Genomic DNA, 18,265 nt, shown 5'->3' with positions numbered 1-18,265 from the left:
ATTTTACAGATTTTACTACAGAGAAGTGAAATGACTTGCCCAAGGTCACCCAGCAGAAACATGGTAGAGCCAGGATTAGAACCTGCATCTTTCTGACTCCCCGACCCTGCTCTATCCACTAGGCCGCTCTGCTTCCCAGCATGGGTGGGTGAAAGGAAGAGAGGCAAGATCCATTTAAAGAGGTAAAGACAAAAAAAAAATTCTCTTTCCAAATATTTTGTTTGCCTCAGACTTGTCCTCAAAGAGGCAGGGAATTAATTTCCATTCCTGACTGAGCTATGAGTGTCAGCCTAATGGGGGTAGGCCTCTTATGTCAGAGTGAAAGCAATATTGGGCAGGAAATGTGATTTGCGCTTCTCTTTTACTTTCCCAAATTCTTAGCCCAGTGCTTGGCCCACAGTGGGCACTCTAATTAATGCCATTACTCTTCCACTACCTTACTGAAGAGGAGGAATCGAGACAAGTTATGTGATCAGCTCTCGATCACACTGAGTCATTGGCCCCACTGGGATTTGACTCCCAGAACTGAAGTGGTCCCTGGACTCCACAGCACCCCAGTACTCTCCAGAGGGCCCTCGGCTAGAGAAACACCAAGTCCCTGATCTTCGTAGTTACAGAGCTGACAGACCCGTTATGTGTACAAGAGGCTGACGACGCTCAGGCCGATAGAGCTCCACTCCAGTCAAGCAACTCCTGGTGGGGTCAGAGCCACATCCTTGTTCTTCCTTCTACTACCACCATTGATAAATCATTTTTATCTGACTCTCTCATTCAAATGTAAGCTCCTTTAGGGCGAGGAATTTATCATTTGCTCCTACTGTACTCTCCCAGGCAGTTGTTAATAATAATAATGATTATTGATAATAATAAAAATGATAATGATAGTAAGTGCTTGTTGAGTGCTTACTATGTGCCAAGCACTCTTCTAAGTGCTGGGGTAGATACAAGTGCTGGGATAGGTACAAGATACAGGTTGGACACAGTTCTTCCCATATGGGGCTCACACTCTTAATCCCCATTTTTCAGATGAAGTAGCTGAGGCCCAGAGAAGTTAAGTGAATTGCCTAAGGTCACACAGCAGATGTAATAGATGTGGGATTGGAACCCACCTTCTGACTCCCAGGCTAATGCTTTATCCACTTAGCCATGCTGCTTCTCTAATTAGTACAGGACTTAGCACTTAGTAGGTCTCAGCAGAGACCACTGAGTGGAAACAAAGTCACCCTCCCTGTACACACAACTGCTGTCAGGAGCGTTGGTTGGATCTTGCCCCAGCCACTCATCTCAATCAACGGTATTTATTGAGCACCTACTCTGTGCAGAGTACTGTATTAACCAACTCTCTTATCCAGGCTCCCCAGCCCTTTCACATTTCAGCGTTTAACCAATGTGACTGACTTCTGGGGAAGATCTCAGAGATGCAGACAATACCACCCCCTTCCCCCTTGGCTTGGGTGAGAGGAAAAGATGCAAGATTCCTTTACCATTTAAAGAAGGAAAGATAAAACCCAAAGAAATTCTTTCCAAGTATTTAATAATTTAGCAACTCTCCACAGCCACTTTCCATAGGAACCACCCAACTGTCCTCTCTCCAGTACAACCAGCCCCAGTCCCTCTCCCTTCCAAAGTTCCCTGCTCTCCTTCCTGGCTGTGCTTGGGAAGCCAAGTTCACAGTGACTCGCTGGGAGATCAGAACAGCTACTCGTAGAGCAAACGAGGTAGAAGCAACTGGCACCCCCACAGCAACAGTTGCAAGAAGCTAGAGTGCAGATGTGGAGTCGGCTCTGGAGAGGCGGGGGGGCCGGGAGGCCCTGACAGAGGTTGAGCTTAGAGCAGGGTCTGGAGAAAACTGAGGCAAGTAGCCGCCACGATGGTTGTGTTTCTTGTCTGCATTCCACATCCCGTTCTCAAGAGCGGTCCTTCACACTGGCCCTGGCAGGCCCTAGAAGCCGGATGTGGTTGGCCGGTTGATTTGGGCAGGAAGCAGAATCGGAAGTGGAGAGATGAATATGCTATGAAAGGAGTATAGTGTGGCCAGGGAAAGGGAGAGAGGGAGAGGGAGAGAGAGAGAGCGCGCGTGCACGAGTGCACAAGAGCTTCCCCTCCAGGTGCGGGACCTGCAGGAAGTCCATGACATTGGCAAAGGAGAGGGAACAGGTAATGCCCAGGGAATCCAGGAGGAGGTGGATCAAGCAGGCAGGCCCAATGCCAGCCCCTAGCTGTAGCTGAGGGTATGACCAACAATCACCCAAAGCCTGGTGCTGGGTAGGAATCTATCGAGATTAATCCTGGCTCCCAAAGCGAAAGGGACACTAATTAGAAGGGGGCACCACCTGGCAGCTTGTTACCAGGAAGCCGATCGTCAGGAAGGGGAGGATCTGGCTGCAGGGAGGCCCACTCAATAGCAAGACCAAGCAGGGAAGTGTGGGACTCACTATTCAAGGAGCAAGTCTCAAGGTTACTGTACCATTCTGGGGAAGGGTCAAGCCTTCTCTCCATTTTATGCGGGTGAAATTTGAAGCCCAGAAGGGAGCAGCAACCTCCCCTTGGCCCCCCAACAGTGGCGAGGTGGAGCTGAGATGGCAGCTTTGGCATCTGCTCAGTGACCCACACCTTCCAGCCCTAGTAGTAACCAACCTGGGGTTGGATCCCACAGGCCAAATTTCCACAGAAAACCCAGGGTGGGAGAGGGCTAGGCAGCACCAGACCAGTCAGGCACTGGGGTCTGGAGGGAGGGAGAAAGAGAGAAAAGGGAAAGAATCAGTAGAAGTGTTGCCGTTGCCCATTCAGTGGACTATTGAAATGCTCTGGTCAGCCACGGCGAAGACAGGGAAGAGGGGTCCAGCCAAGGGGGCTCGGTGGGAGTGCAGGATGGCACAGGAGCCGGGCTCATAGAACAGCAGCTCCCCCGCCGCCAGGTCCAGCAGCACCCCAACCCGAGCTGGGCACTGAAGCAGCTCCAGGGGCTTGTGCTGGCCATCATGTGAGAAGCGGAACTCCTTGTCATAGCGGGAGAAGACCCAGGAGAAGGCATTGTGGCCCAGACGGGTGTCGTTGCCAGAGCCCTTGCGGGGCAGGAGGCCCGAGGACACACCCACCTTGTAGGCACAGCTCTGTCCCACACTCACCAGCCAGGCGTGGAGCCCACTTTGGTAGGAGCTGGAGGCCAGGGCATTAGGCCAGTGGTCAAACCGCTCGGGCCCGTCTGGGTAGACCTTCGTCTTCTTGGGGTTAAAAGTCAGGGTCCGCCTGTCCTCTGACAGGGTCAGGAAGGGGCTGATGGTCTTCTCATCCACATGGACATCCTCGGTGCCTGTTGAGAAGCCAGCTGTTCAGTGAGAGCCCGCCCTGCTTCCCAGGTCCCTTCCCCCCAGCCCCTATTAAAAGAGTGATCAAACCAGATTCCTGCAACTGGAAGGGTTCTCCAGTTGTCACTGGCTCCAACCCCCTGTCTTTTAGCAAGTCAATCAATACACCTCCCAGACAGATTCTTCTATATTTTTCAAAAGATCTCCAGAGATGAGGGCACTAAAACCTTCCTTGATAGCCTGTCCTAGTGTTACAGCACAATTTTGCCTTGTGTCCAACTCAACGCCCCCATGCTGCAATTTAAATCCACTACCCAATTTTGGGTCCTCTGTGGGCATGGAGAACAGCTGGCCAGCCCCCTCAGAGACACTGCCCCTCAGGATAAAAGTCTTGCAACCTTTCCACTTAGGACAGTATTTTCATCCCTTTTATTACCTATGGTGATCTTCTCTGGACCCTCCCATATTTCCACATCCTTTTTAAAGGGCAGTAATAATAGTAATAATTAATAATAAAAAACTGGGCACAGCATGCAATAAAGGTGTCTTCAGAAATCATTTTTTTCTCCTAACAGGTTGTAATTTTTAAACTGAATTAGAGTCTACCAATTTTCTAGGTAGAGAAGTCTAAAATTCCCAGGATCACCTCTTGAACCTTTCTTACAAATGGATTGTGAGCTCCTTCACTAGATTATAAGCTTCTTTAAAGTAGGAACTGGGTCTTCAATTTTTACTGCATCCTTCCACCTGTTACAGTATTCTACACACACTAGGCACTCCTACTTTGTAATAAGTGGTGGTGCATTCATTTAAGATGTTCCGCAACTTTCCCTCTGCGTTCTGATAGAATTCCTAGGTGAATGCCATTTAGTGATTTGTTTACCTCTAGTTTATCAGTTTAGCTCTGCTGTTGGCCCACTGTGTGGGTGGGGGGTGGAGGGGGGTTGGCGGGAGAATACTGCTCTGATAACCAAGAGGCCTGGGTTCTTGTCCCAGCTAAGGTGGGCGAGGACCAGAACATGCACTTTGCAATTCACCCCGCCCACCGATTCACTCAGTGCATACAGTGCCCCAGGGGAACACGAGTGGCAGGGATGAGAAAGTATGAATGGCACTAGAATCAATTCCTCTATGCAGGTTCTCAGTCCTTAAGTCTCAGACCAGAGCTCTTCTGTTAGTACTGACAGGAGGCTCCACCATCAGCTTATAAATTTGGTCTAAAGCATCCTGTGTGGTTTACTGAAATTTGATTCAAACCCTCTGAGTGATGAGCTATGAAACCTAATTTGGATACATGAATCTTCATATCTTCAATAAAGACAAAGAAAGATTCATGAGCCTTTGTTCTAAACTTTCATTCTTTCTTTTCCTGACACTAACTCATTCCTTCTTCCACCCTTTAAGGTGTTTTTCCTTCCTTCTTCAGGTGTCTTGCTTTTTCATTCATCAACATCATCATCATCAATAGTATTATTGAGCACCTCCTCTATGCAGAGCACTGTATCTTAAGATACCCTGTCCTCAAGGAATTTACAATCTAATGAGGCAGACAGGTACTAAAATAATTAACTTGTAGATGGAATAAGGCTAAGGAGATATGAAAGTATTTCACTGTCCCTTAGACAGGGCTGTCATTAGTCTTCTCTTACCTATTCTCCTCTTTGCATATCACTTCCTCCCAGATTTTGACCACTCTTTCCAGCATGGTGGCTGCCTGGCTGGGCACTGCGGTTAGAGGTAGGAAGTGTCTCAATGCCAGAAAGGCTGGCTCCACCCTCTCCTTTCACAGATGAGGATAATAATAATGATAATTAGGGTATTTGTTGAGCCCTTACTATGCACCAGGCACTGTACTAAGCACTGGGATGGATACAAGCAAATCGGGTTGGAAACAATCCCTCTCCCATGTGAGGCTCACAGTCTCAACTCCCATTTTACATATGAGGTAACAGGCACAGAGAAGTGAAGTAACTTGTCCAAGATCATATAGCAAATAAGTGGTGAAGCCAGGATTAGAACCCATGACTTTCTGACTCCCAGGCTTGTGCTCTATCCACTACAACAGGGCTCAAGGCCTCTCTCCCAGCAGCTAAAGCTTCCACAGTTAGAAAACTAGGAAGATTCCTCACTCTGACCACCACCTAACCTGCTTTCACTCTCCCTAACCCTCACTGCAGAAATGCAAAGAGGGCGCAAGCTCTTTCTGGGTGGGGTTTAGTGATTCACCTTCCTCTTCCTGGAAATTCAGTGGGAGAAGCAGCATAGCCTAGTGGACAGAGCATGGGCCTGGGAGTCAGGATTTAGGTTCTAATCCTGGCTCTGCCACCTGTCTGGTGTGTGACTTGGGCAAGTCACTTCACTTTTCTGTGCCTTAGTTACCTCAGCATTAAAATGGGGATTAGGACTGTGAGGTCCATTTGGCACGTGGACTGTGTCCAATCTGGTTACCTTGTATCTACCCCAGTGCTTAGTACAATGTATGGTACATAGTCTGTGCTTAACAAATACCATAAAAAAAGAAAAAGAGAAATGAAAGGGCGGATTTAGGGCCTTCCACTTTACCAGCCTTTAGAGCTGACAGGAAGATAGACACGGGGGGCTGCTGCACAGAGTATGAAGCTGAGAGCAGGGGTAAACCGATGGGGAAGGGAGAAGACCCAGATATAGCAAGTTAAGGAAGAAGTAACTGCTTTAGGTGAGGGAATTTTTTTTTTGCAGTATCCCTCTGTGGAGAGGGAGCTGAGGTTAAAGTGGGCACAGAAAGCAATCAAGTTAGTTAAAGAATTAAGCAACCATCTACAATGCACCTGACAAAGGATATGGACCCATGAAAAGCTAAATATAAATTTAAATATAAATACAGCTATTTCCTCAGGATGGTGTGTGCAGGAATAGAGCTAATGGCGGCAAGCCGAGCTCTAAAAATCTGCGTCGCCCCTGGCTCAGTAGTGGGGCAGAGGGATGATGGGGAAAGAAAAGAAAAAGTGCAGAAGGCAGTGGGAGGGCCGGGGGTGGGGGGCAAATGGGTTGGGCTCCCATGCCTTCCCCTGGCAGCCACTGTACCCAAGGATGAACAAAATGATCAAGTGTTGATTTCTGGCTGGAAAGGTGTGGAGTGAAAAAGAGCTTAGCACACACCACAGTTAGAAACCTTCAAGCGGACACCTTCCAGGGATCCAAGAATTTAGGCTCTTCCCCTCAGTAGGGATCCCCAATTCCCATTCATGAGCCAATTTGGGCCAGAAGCCTGTTTCCCTGAAAAAAAATCACCTAGATTAAAGCAACTGAAACCTAATTCTCTATGCTGTAAACTCACTGTGGCCTGGAAATGTCTATCAACTCTGTTGTATAGAACTTTCGCAAGTGCTTAGAACAGTACTCTGAATATAGTAAATGCTCAATAAATACCATTGATGGTGATGAAGACGTTAAGGATAATCAACCTCTAATCTAAAAAGGCCCAAAACAAGACTTCATGCCAAGACTGGATTTAGAGGGCCAGCTGCCTAGAAGAGGAATTTGCGGGGATCCCCGGCCAAACCAGAAGTTCTGGGAAGAAATTTGGGAGGGGGGTGAGGGGTGAGGGTTCGAGGAATGGGAGTTTCTTCACTTCCACTGTGTTGCTCTCTTGGCTGGCTCAGAGCCAGTCAGAGCAGTGCAGGGGAATTAAAGGAACTTCCAAGAGCCCACCCTAGCCTTGCTCATTTCAGAGGTGGTGAGAGGAGGGGAGACTGCCAGGGAAGGGCTCCACATTCAGCCATGCCAATCGAGGCTTTGACAACACTTGCTATCCCCTCTGGCAGGTTAATGGATTTTCTGGCCAGATCGACCTGTGGCCAGGCCATCCCACAGCACCTTCACATACAAATCTGGGAAATAAAGCTTCCCAGCAGTTTGACATCAAATCTGCTTGATGCCAGAACCACAAAATGGGCAAAATGATCTTCCCTCGGCGACGCTGAGTACCCGGAGCTCTGAGGATCCCTCACCTGGCAGGCAGAAGAGGACAGCGGATGCCCATAGCTGGCTGAGTACTGGGCTCTGAACACATTTCTGATTAAAATTTAACTTCTCAGACTCCTGTGGGACCAAGATTCCCTCTGCTTCTTCCGACCTAGCGAGGGAAAACAGAAGGTCAGTGACAAATTTACAGCTCGGATGGCATGTCAGCAGGAAGGTTTGGTTGCTGGAATTCCTCTAGATTGTAAGATCGTTGTGATCAGGAAATATGTTACATTGTACTCTTAGTGCAATGCTCTGCACACTGAAGCACTCAGTAAATACAACCAATTCAAGGTTCCAAAGTGGGAGGATTGTCAGTCACAGACAAGCGGCAACCAATTTGGGGGATGCCAGCTTGAGCCGACTTGTCACCCTGCCACGGGGGTCCAGAGCAGAAATCCCTCAGTCCTGAAGGACAGGACCGATTATCACTCAGTGCTGAGTGGCCAGGAAGCACTGGGAGTCTGGCTCCACCCCACAACCAGTAAACCAGAACTGAAGGGGTTCATCATGAGGCTGCACTGGGGTACCCAGAATCCCACTCTCACCAGGTGACCCATGCAGGTGGAGCTACCCCACAGGGTTGGGGGCAGAACCAGATTTCCACCTACCTCCTGTGATTTAGGGCTGACGGAGTGGATGCCTCTCAGATCCACTGAGAATCAGGGGAGGTGGGTCAGGATCCCCATCCCTTACTATTCTGTGAAGCAGCGTGGCCTGGCGGATAAAACACGGGCCTGGGAATCTGAAGGACCTGTGTTCTAATCCCGGCTTTGCCACCTGTCTACTTTGGGCAAGTCACTTCACTTCTCTGTGCCTCAGTTACCTCATCTGTAAAATGGGGATTAAGATCATGAGCCCCATGTGGGAAATGGACTGTGTACAACCTGATGATTTTGTATCTACCCCAGGTCTTAGTACAGTGCCTGGAACATAGTAAATGCTTAACAAATATATTTTAAATTATCTTGGATTAAGAAATGATATTCTGTCCACGCATCCAGGAAAAAGGGACAGCATTTTCCTGGAGCTCTAACTGGGACAGATAGGTGTGGCTGGGGAAAGGGATGGGTAACAGTAGTCAAAGATTTGGGAGAAGAAACAATAGATAGCCCACCAGGCACAGACTTAGACAGGACCTGGGCACATTCTCTCATTCTCTCCCAATCCTGGGCAGTTCCCCTCCCGAGGGCCATCGGGGTGGCAATAGGCAAGCAGAGGGGCGAACAAAGAGGAAAGCAGACAGCCCCTCTGCTTGCCAGCAACCTTGTTTCAAGCCCTTTCCTCAATGACCACCTCCCAACCGCCACTCACTGCCTGACTCATAGCAATCCCATATCAGAAACCTTGAGACATCAAAGCAGCCATGGCACCCAGGGGTGGGGGCAGAAGCAGGGCTGCCTTAGGCATGGGGGAAGGCAGTGGCAGGGGAGGAATGAACTGCCTATCTCTCCTGCAGGGGCTGACACACTGGCCTTCTTAATGTTACTTCAGCCACTCTCCCACCCACAACCGAGAGCAGGACTTTTGGACTTGCTGGCCTCTACCCAGGGGAATGTCGGGGTTGGGGACACAGAAATCCTGGTCAGCCTCCATCCGGTGACCAGGTCCTGCAGTGCCCACAGTGTCTGGCTACCAGTGTGTCCGATGGGGGAAATCAACCCCGGGCACAGGGTTACAGCCACCGAACAATGAGTCCAGGATGAGTGCACAGTGGATTTTCCTGCTCAGTTTCTAGGAAACAAAGCTGCTTTGTTCTCCAGGTGTGAGCAGCTCTCCCCATCCTCGAACTGCACCAAGGAGCCTGGTACACTGGGTTCTGCTGGGACTCTGACTAGCCAAGCCTGGGATGAGCCTCCTGGTAATAGTGATGTGCTAAGCACTCAGATGGATACAAAGTAACCAATCAATCTCTGTCCCTGTCCCATGTGGGGCTCGCCTTGAAGCACAGCTATGCCCAAGTCCCTGAGGGGGCAGTTCTTCCAGTCAAACAGTGAGAAATGGGGGTTGGACCACACCTCCCCACCCCCCCCGGCCCAGTTGGGGCAGAGCTGTTTGGAACCAGAAAACCAGTTAGACCAGTTGGCTGTGTCACCTGTTCAGGTAACAGCAGCTAGGAAACTGACTGGTCACTGGAACAGCTTCTTCCAGTTTCTCCAGAGACGTCACCTAATCGGCCAGTGCGTTTCCCCGAAGCCTGTTCCATCACCCAAATGAGTCCTCACCACCCGAGATTGTCGACTCTTGCCTCTCTACCCCCGGACGATACCCCTCAAATCGCCCAGAGACAGACCTGTTTCAGCTGATCATAGCAGGGGGTCAGGCCTGGGGCCCTGGGATCCAGGAAGGGGAGTAGTGTCCTGAAGTTCCCAAGTTGGTGCTCCCCTGGGAGTCTAAAGACCCTTTGCCTCCAGCCCCATCATGTGGCATAGTGGGAGAGAATGGTCTCCTACCAGACACCTCAAAACCATCAGGCTGACCTGTATATATCTCCCCCACAGGAGTCCTGCCCCGACCTCCCTGTGAAGACAACCCAGGTCAAAGCAAGTGGTAACTGCCATGACTCACCTCTCAAAAATCTCCCGTTCCGCCTGCTGTCAAAAGAAACAAACGAGCATTAGGCCCCTTTCACCTTCTCAGAGTTCTACAGGGGGAAGGGCGGCAGGGTGGGGGGAATTTGATACAGCCCACTGGCTGGGGGGAAAGAAGCCACTGACCTCAGCTCTCCTCATTTTCCAACCTCTTCTGAAATCACAGCTCCAGGAAACCTTTCCTGATTAATTTCTAATCTCTCCTCTTAATATCCCCACTTAACCACCACATTTTTTTAATGGTCTTTGTTAAGCACTCACTCTGTGCCAGGCACTTTACTAAGCGCTGGGGTAGACACAAGATAATCAGGTTGGATACAGCTCGTAGTCAATCCCCATTTTGCACATGAGGTAACTGAGGCCCAGAGAAGTGAAATGATTTGCCCAAGGTCACATAGCAGAGAAGTGACAGACCTGGGATTAGAACCCAGGTCCTTCTGCCTGGATTTTCACCAACCGTGCTTTGCAGCTCGAGCTCAGAAAGTATAACGTGGAGGCGATCCAGGGCTGAGGGTAGGTGATGCAGGATCAACGGATGTAGGGTCAGTGGCTGGGGAGAAGTGGGAGGTAACTGAGTTAGGCAGAGAAGGCAGTGTGAGGGCATGGATTTGTGCATTCAGATGCAGGATGTTGGTTAAGAAGATCCATGAGGGGCATGATGGCCTGGGGGAAAATAGAAGAGTTCTAGAGCTCCAAAGCCTTTGTGGGAGAAAGAACAGCTTTGTGGGTGAGAAGGTAGGTTAGAAGGTCGTGGTCAGAGAGTGGATTTCAGGGTTGGTAGGGTTAGAAACGATATGGGCCAGCTGGTTGGCTGCTGGGCCATTATTCCTGGAATCACCCTGCCTCCCCAACCATGGGGCTGTAATCCATTCTTTGACATTCCACATCCAAAAAACTTCATTCTGCCAGGTCCCTTCCATTGGTGACCTCTAGCCCCAGAGCCCTGGGCAGGGCCACCAACAGCCTCCTCATACATCCATAGGGCCTTGTGGCAGTCACATTTTGCCAAGCTCTAGCTCATTTCCTAGGATGTTAAAGCCTAGGGTTGAGTCTGCTGGAGATTGGTCTTGTGTTGCATGGCCCCACTCATGGCGAGTTTGGGATTATTCCTTGCCTCCCTGAAAAAAGGCAAAGTCCAGTTCCCTTGAGGCCTCTGATCTAATAATAATGTTATTTCTTAAGCACTTACTATGTACCAAGCACTGTTCTAAACAGTAGATTCAAGGTGATCAGGTTGGACACAGTCCTTTTTCCCATGGGGGCTTACATCTACATAGCGGAGGGAAAGCAGGGGGAGGGAAAGCAGGTGCTGAATCTCTATTTTACATTTGAGGAAACTGAGGCACAGAGAAGTTCACACATCAGGCAAGTGGCAGAGCTGGGATTAGAACTCAGGTCTCCTGAATCCCAGACCTGAGAGCTTTCCACTAGGCCATGCTGCTTCCCAGTGCAAACACCCCAGTCTCCTTCTGGGTTTACTCTGCACAGCTACAAATTAAGTTCCCAAGTCAAACCAATGCCAGCCAACTGGCATCTCCCAGAATTTTCTCTCCTTCACACCCAGTCCCCTTCCCTCAGAGAAGAACTCTTGCTCCTGGATCCAGGAGCAGACTCGGAGATGGTCGAAAAGCAAAGCACCGAGCAGGAATCAGCAGAGACAAATCGATGAGAAATCTGTCTACATTGTGACCTTTTTTGACCTCTGCAGATCTAAGTCACCTCCTAAGAGAACTGTAATGTCTGCTGGCCACATTGCCCTGACCAGTAGAGGCTAGGGCTTGCCATCCAAGGGGAGGGACTGACACCCCCTCAACTCCCTCAGACATTGCTTGGGCTGGAGGATTTCCTGCCACTTCTGGGGCTAGAAATGGGATCAGGAACCTTCTTTCCCCACCCACTTACCCACATGCAGCCCATTCCCTGAGAACACCTGGGCTATCTGTGCAGGAATGAGACTAAGGTTCCCCCAACCACTCATTTTCATTTCCACCCCCAGCCATGACACTCTCCTGGAAATGGAGCCAATCTGCCGTGTTTGCCAAGGTGACTGACAGAGAGCAAGAGGAGAGGCGAGACCCACAACACAAGGTTCTGGAAGGGGCCCTGGTCATAGTCCAGCACCACGCCCAGATTTGGGCCACCATTTCCAAGTTCTGCACCCTGTCCTAAGCTACAACCCCAGTTACCACGCTGCAAATGGAGGAATGGCTATAAAATGAGAGAAACAGGGGAGTCAGCTCAGCTGTATAAAACTCCACAGAAGGATTACCAGCCCAGGAAGGATGGGAGCAGGGGGGATGGGTTTGCCTGCTATGCTCCATCATATATGCCAGGGGCTGCCAATGCAAAAGGAGCAATAAGGAAGTCTAACTGTCATCCACAAACAGCAGCTTGCACCATCCTCAGCAACTCCGAGCTGGAGAGAAAAGGAGGGGTCCCAGCTCCCCCCAGGAGTCCCACCAGACACCACCAGTGAGTGTCCCCCGCCCCCTGCCGCAGGCCGACTTACGACAAGGCTGAAGTCGTCCAGGTGGGTAAGCAGCCCCACCAGGCTGGTCCGCAGGGCCTCCAGCTTCTGCAAGGACTCGCTCCAGTGGGCCCGCTGTGTCAGGATGCTCTGGTGGGCTCGCTCCTCCTCGGCGTGCACCTGCTCCAGCAACCGCTGCTCCTCACTCTCGCACACGCTGCGCAGCAAGGTCAGCCGCTGGATCACCACCTCCCGGGCCCCGCTAGCTGAGCTCTGTTGGCGAAGGCAGGGGGAATCAGGGGTGGGGGACACGCCCAATGTCCCCCGCTCCCAAACATAGTTTTCATTTGAGCTCGTGTCAGGACTGGAAGAGCCTCCGGTCCCTTAGGGCTGGTTTGCTCCCCTCCCGGGGGTCATGGACTGGGACAGGCCCAAGTGAAACCCCAGGAGTTGGGATGGAAACCCAGCGGGACCCAAACCCAAAGAGGAACTTGGCCAGCTGAGTTAACCTGTTAGATCAGTGAGTTTTCCTGTGATCCCAAGCTGGAATCACCAACCCCGGGGCAGCCCTGGGCAAAGAACTTTTCTGTGAACCTTGGGGTGCTCCTTAACGGGACACCCCTCACTAGCTGGTTCCACCAATAGCCAACCTGTGAAAGGCAGATCTCCTCTTCCTACGAAAGCCAACGTGGGGCCAGATTAACCCTGGGCAGCAGACCAGTAGCTCCGGTCCCCATCTCTAGGGCCCTGGAGTCGGCCACGGCGGATTGAGCAGCTCCTGGAAGTCCTTTACTTCTGCTGGGTTGTGGGATTGGCTCTGGGCCTGGGGGCCTTTTAGGGTCAGGTGGGAGAGGAAGGGCTTGGCCTAGAGCCAGGTAGAAATTAGGATGGAAGAGAAAGGACTTCTCTCATTCCCCCAGGGCATTTCTTCTCCATCCTACTCTCAAGTCCCTTTCTGGGACTTTTCCATCACGTTACATTATGAGGGGCACTAATCCGGGCCTCCAGCACTCTTAATCAAGCCCAGGCCAGCACCTTTGGAAGCTGTTTTCACGCTGGCCCTATAATTCATTCTTTAAGGTTTCCACTAGAAGTCACTTTCCTCTGGGACATCCCCATGCACTACGTTGTAGTACAACTTTCCAACTAATGGTAGCTAGCCTAGTGGAAAGGGCACAGAGGAGTCAGAGGACCCGGGTCTAATTCCAGCTCTGCCAATTGTTTGCTGTGTGACCTTAGGCAAGTTACTTAACCTCCCTATGCCTCAGTTTCCTCAACTGTAAAATGGGGATTCAATACTTGTTTTCCCTCTGACTTCAATACCGTGTCCGACCTGATTAACTTGTATCAATCCCAGCACTTGGCACAGTGCCTGACGTAGTAAGCACTTAGCAAATACATTAAAAAAAAAAAAGAATGGTACTTGTGTTCTTTTCCTCCTGGTATTCGTCCTTTGGGCAATCCTTCACTACCAGTGTTCCAGGAGAGATTATTCTCTGTGGAAATGAGGAAGAGAGCGGGGGGGGGAAATAACCCACTCACCCTCAGGACACACCCATTCCTTCTCTCTCATTGATTCATTCATTCAATAGTATTTACTGAGCGCTTACTATGTGCACAGAACTGTACTAAGCACTTGGAATGTACAATTCAGCAGCAGATAGAGAGAATCCCTGCCCAACAATGGGCTCACAGTCTAAACGGGGGAGATAGACAACCAAGCAAAACAGAACCACTGACTACAAGAGGTAAGAGAGGCCGAAGGCATGGGAAAGCGTGACATCCTCCTGGTCACTAGGCTCCAAAGAAATCTCCTTTCTGGCCTCCTTTCAGTTTTCACAAGCCCTACCAGGCCTTTCCTGACTATTGCTGATAGTCTGAAAGTAGCCCCAAAACATGGCTTAGGAGGAGTTCCTTTAAGGGGTAAAGCTGGGATCAGAACCCAGGAGTTCTAAATCCCTATGCTGGTGAAAGACCCGGAAGCCAGACCACTCTTCTGAAGGGAGGGACAATCACCGCTGCACTCTGCTTCTTTCCCGGCAGGACGTCGGCCATGTACTTGGTGATGCTCGCACTCTGCAGCTGCAGTTTCTCACATTGATCCACGATCTTGTTCTGAAACAGAAACAACACTTGCACTGGGAAGGGTCAGGAAGGGCCATTCCCAGTGAGGCCCTTCCTGTCACCCGCTCAGGCACCAAGAACAAAGTGAAAAGGTGACCTTCTTCAGACCTCACTGATTCATTCATTCAATCGCATTTATGCGGGGGAGGCGTGGAGGGGCGGCGGCCCTGGATCTTCAACAGGACTGGTGACCGGGCCCTTGCTGAGGGTGGGGAACAAGTAGCAAATGCCACGGCTCAAATAACCTCAAGGGCACAGCCCCAGTATCTCCATTTCCACTAGTGGACCAAAGGTGGTTGCTGTAAGGTAAGGAAGGAGAGGAGTAGAGGGACACAGGTTCCATAAATGATTCATTCATTCAATAGTATTTATTGAGCGCTTACTATGTGCAGAGCACTGTACTAAGCGCTTGGGATGAACAAGTCGGCAACAGATAGAGACAGTCCCTGCCGTTTGATGGGCTTACAGTCTAATAGGGGGAGACGGACAGACAAGAACAATGGCACTAAACAGCGTCAAGGGGAAGAACATCTCGTAAAAACAATGGCAACTAAATAGAATCAAGGCGATGTACAATTCATTAAGCACTCTGCACCTTGCAGTGTTCTAAGCACTGGGGTAGAGACAAGATAATCAGGTTGGACACAGTCCTTGATCCACATAGAGCTCACATTCTAAATCTTCCATTTTATAGATGAGGCCTAGAGAAGTTAAGTCGATCATTCATATCTAATGAGTGCTTATTCTGTGAAGAGTACTGCACTAAGTGCTTGAGAGAGTACAACACAACCATATAACAGACACAGTCATAGCCTACATCAAGCTTTAACTGATTCGCCCAAGGTCACACACACAAGTGGTAGAACCAGAATTAGAACTCAGATCCTGTCACACAGATAAGCGGTAGAGCTGGGATTAGAACACAGGTCTTCTGACTCCCAGGGCCATGCTCTTTCCTCTAGGCCACGCTGCTTCTCTCTCTAATGCCTCCTCCCGGAGCAGAAAGTCCATCATTACACAGGTAACACCCATGGCGGGAGGGGGAGTCAGCCTGCGCCACAGATGTGAAAATTTGATTGGGCACGGTGGCACTTCCCCTTCTTCCCCCCACCCCCAAGTCTCACACTCTGCTACTGGGCAGTGAATTGTTTGCTATTTAGTGACCACCCACTGCAACAAATGGGGCAGTCAAAGGCACCCAGAGTTGTTAGAGAGCAGGTTTATTTAGCAAAGTCCCAGGAGCAGCTCCTGGGATCCCAGATGGAAGCTGGGTCCACAGACTGGGGGAGCAAGATGGGCTACAGGTCATTTGAGTATTCCCAAAGGGGCAGTGCCCCTGGCTCTGGGGCCCACACAGTTCCCTGGCTGGGAAAGAGGGCTCACTGCAGAGGCCAAGGCCTAACCCATCAGCACTTTCCAGGACCTGATCATAGTTGTGGAGGGCGGCGGGGGTTGCCAAATCGTACTGCAGACCACATCCTCCAAATACCAGCTGCTCCGAGGCCAGGGGAGCTATATCAGCCAGGAACCCTTGGTTCCGCTGCTGCCCTGGGCGATTGTGACCAAAGGAAGGGGAAAGGGAGAAGAGGAGGAAATGCTCATCTCTTCCCCAGAAGCTGTGGTTAGGATCCCCATAGCTCCCACTTTCCCCTGTCTCCGCATGGCGCTCCCTCTTCCGCCCAGGTCTTGCGTAAAAAGCAGCATGGCCTAGCGGATAGAGCACGGGCCTGGGAGTCAGAAGGTCATGGGTTCTAATCTCTGCTCCGCCACGTATCTGCTGTGTGACCTTGTGTAAGTCACTTCATTTCTCTGGACCTTAGTTCCCTCATCTGTAAAATGGGGATTAGGACTGTGAGCCTTAGGTGGGCTGGGGACTGTGTCCAACCCAGTTATCTTGGACCTACCCCAGGGCTTAGAACAGTGTCTGGTGTATAGTAAGTGCTTGACAAATACCATAATTATTATACTTCTAGACTGTAAGCTCTATGGGCAGGGACTGTCTCTTTTTATTGCCAAATTGTACTTTCCAAGCGCTTAGTACAATGCTCTGCAGGCAGTAAGTGCTCAATAAATACGATCGAATGAAGGAATGCCCAGGATCAGCTCAGGCCGCCGGTGTGCTAACCCTACCTCCTACCTCTGGCCTGGAACGCCCTCCCGCCTCAGATCCGTCAAACAATCACTCTTCCCCCCTTCAAAGCGCTACTGAAGGCTCACCTCCCCCAAGAGGCCTTCCCAGACTGAGCCCCCTTTTCCTCAGCTCCTCTCCTCCCTTCTACGTCACCTCGACTCGCTTCCACTGCTCTCCCCCCTCCGCCGGCCCCACGGCACTTATGCATACGTGTATATATCTATAATCCTATTTATTTATATCGATGCCCGTTTACCCGTTTTGATGTCGACCTCCCCCTCTAGACTGTAAGCCCGTTGTGGGGAGGGATTAACAATAACAACGATGGTATCTGTTAAGCCCTTACTATGTGCCAAGTACCGTTCTAAGCGCTGGGGTAGATAGAGGGTCAACGGGTCCCCCCCCCCCGCGTGGGGCTCCCAGTCTTCATCCCCATTTTCCAGATGAGGCCACGGAGGTCCAGAGAAGCGAAGCGACGGGCCCAGAGTCCGTAAAGTAAGTAAGTGGCGACGCGGGGATTAGAACCCACGACCTCTGAGTCCGAAGCCCGGGCTCTTTCCGCTAAGCCACGCTGCTTCTCTCTTTACCGCCGAACTCTACTCTCCAAGGGCTCAGGACAGCGCTGTGCGGGCGGTAAGCGCTCACTCGATGCGATTGAATGACCGGCCCGGCCAACCGACGCTCGGCGGCCGGTTCCCCAGCCCGCTGCCCCCCGAGGCGGGCCCCACGGCCCTTCCCCCGCCGCTGAACTTCACACCCTCCTCCTCCCCACTCCCAGACACCCAGAGACACCCACCCACCCAGACAGACAGATAGACAGACAGACAGACAGACAGACAGACGACAGACGGAGCGAGCCCGAGCGGCCGAGGCCCCGGTCCCCGGGAGGCCGGTCCGGGTCCGGTGGGGGCTCCCCGCGTCCGGCTCACCCGCAGCTGCTCCGCCCGCTCCCGCGCCGCGCGGACGCGGTGGCCCCGGCAGCGGCCGCCCAGGCCGGTGCAGCCGGAGCAGACGAGCCGCCGCTCCGTGCCGCAGAACCAGCGGAGCTCCAGCCCGTGCTCCGGGCACCGCCGCGCCGGCTCCGGCTCCGGCTCCGGCTCCGGCTCCGGCTCGGGGTCCGGGCCCCGGCGCTCCGGCCTCTCGCTCCCCGCCGCCGGCGGCCCGTCGAGGGCCACGGACATGGCTCCCGCGACGCGGCTCCCGGCCGCTCGGCGCTGCCACCTGTCTCAGGTGCTGCGGGGGGCGGGGCCGAGGTCAGGGCCGCGCCCACCCGCCTCCTCGGGTCCCGCCCCCTCCTCCCCTCCGACCCCGCCCCTCACCTGACCCCGCCCCCTCTGGCCCCTCCCCGCCTCTCCTCTGGCCCCGCCCCTTCTCTCATCTGGCCCCGCCCCTCCTCCCCTCTGCCCTCGCCCTCCCCACCTCTGACCACGCCCCTCCTCCCCTCTAGCCCCGCCCCTCTGGCCCCTCCCCTCCCCTATGACCCCACCCCCTGCCCCTCTGGCCTCGCCCCCCTCCTCTCATCTGCCCCCGCCCTCCTCTCCTCTGGCCCCGCCCCCTGCTCTGACCCCGCCCCTGCTCCCTTCTGGCCCCGCCCCCTCCCCTCTTCTGCCCCCCTCCTCTCCTCTGGCCCCTCCCCTCCGCT

General features: G+C 52.1%; 1 protein-coding gene across 1 annotated transcript; it reads right to left on the bottom strand.

The window, feature by feature from the left end:
* Positions 1-1,517: 1,517 nt before the first annotated feature.
* Positions 1,518-17,804, bottom strand: BSPRY (B-box and SPRY domain containing). The gene is made up of 6 exons (XM_029062710.1): positions 17,553-17,804; positions 14,385-14,483; positions 12,411-12,641; positions 9,879-9,904; positions 7,298-7,422; positions 1,518-3,313 (listed from the first exon to the last, which is right to left on the bottom strand). The coding sequence occupies exons 1-6, from the start codon at positions 17,802-17,804 to the stop codon at positions 2,787-2,789; spliced, it is 1,260 nt and encodes a 419-aa protein (XP_028918543.1). The 3' UTR covers positions 1,518-2,786.
* Positions 17,805-18,265: the final 461 nt, after the last annotated feature.

The sequence above is a fragment of the Ornithorhynchus anatinus genome, chromosome 4 (genome assembly GCF_004115215.2).
Source record: "Ornithorhynchus anatinus isolate Pmale09 chromosome 4, mOrnAna1.pri.v4, whole genome shotgun sequence".
NCBI lineage: Eukaryota > Metazoa > Chordata > Mammalia > Monotremata > Ornithorhynchidae > Ornithorhynchus > Ornithorhynchus anatinus.
Note: the sequence above shows the minus strand (reverse complement) of the source record. Positions and strands in the feature narration are given on the sequence as shown.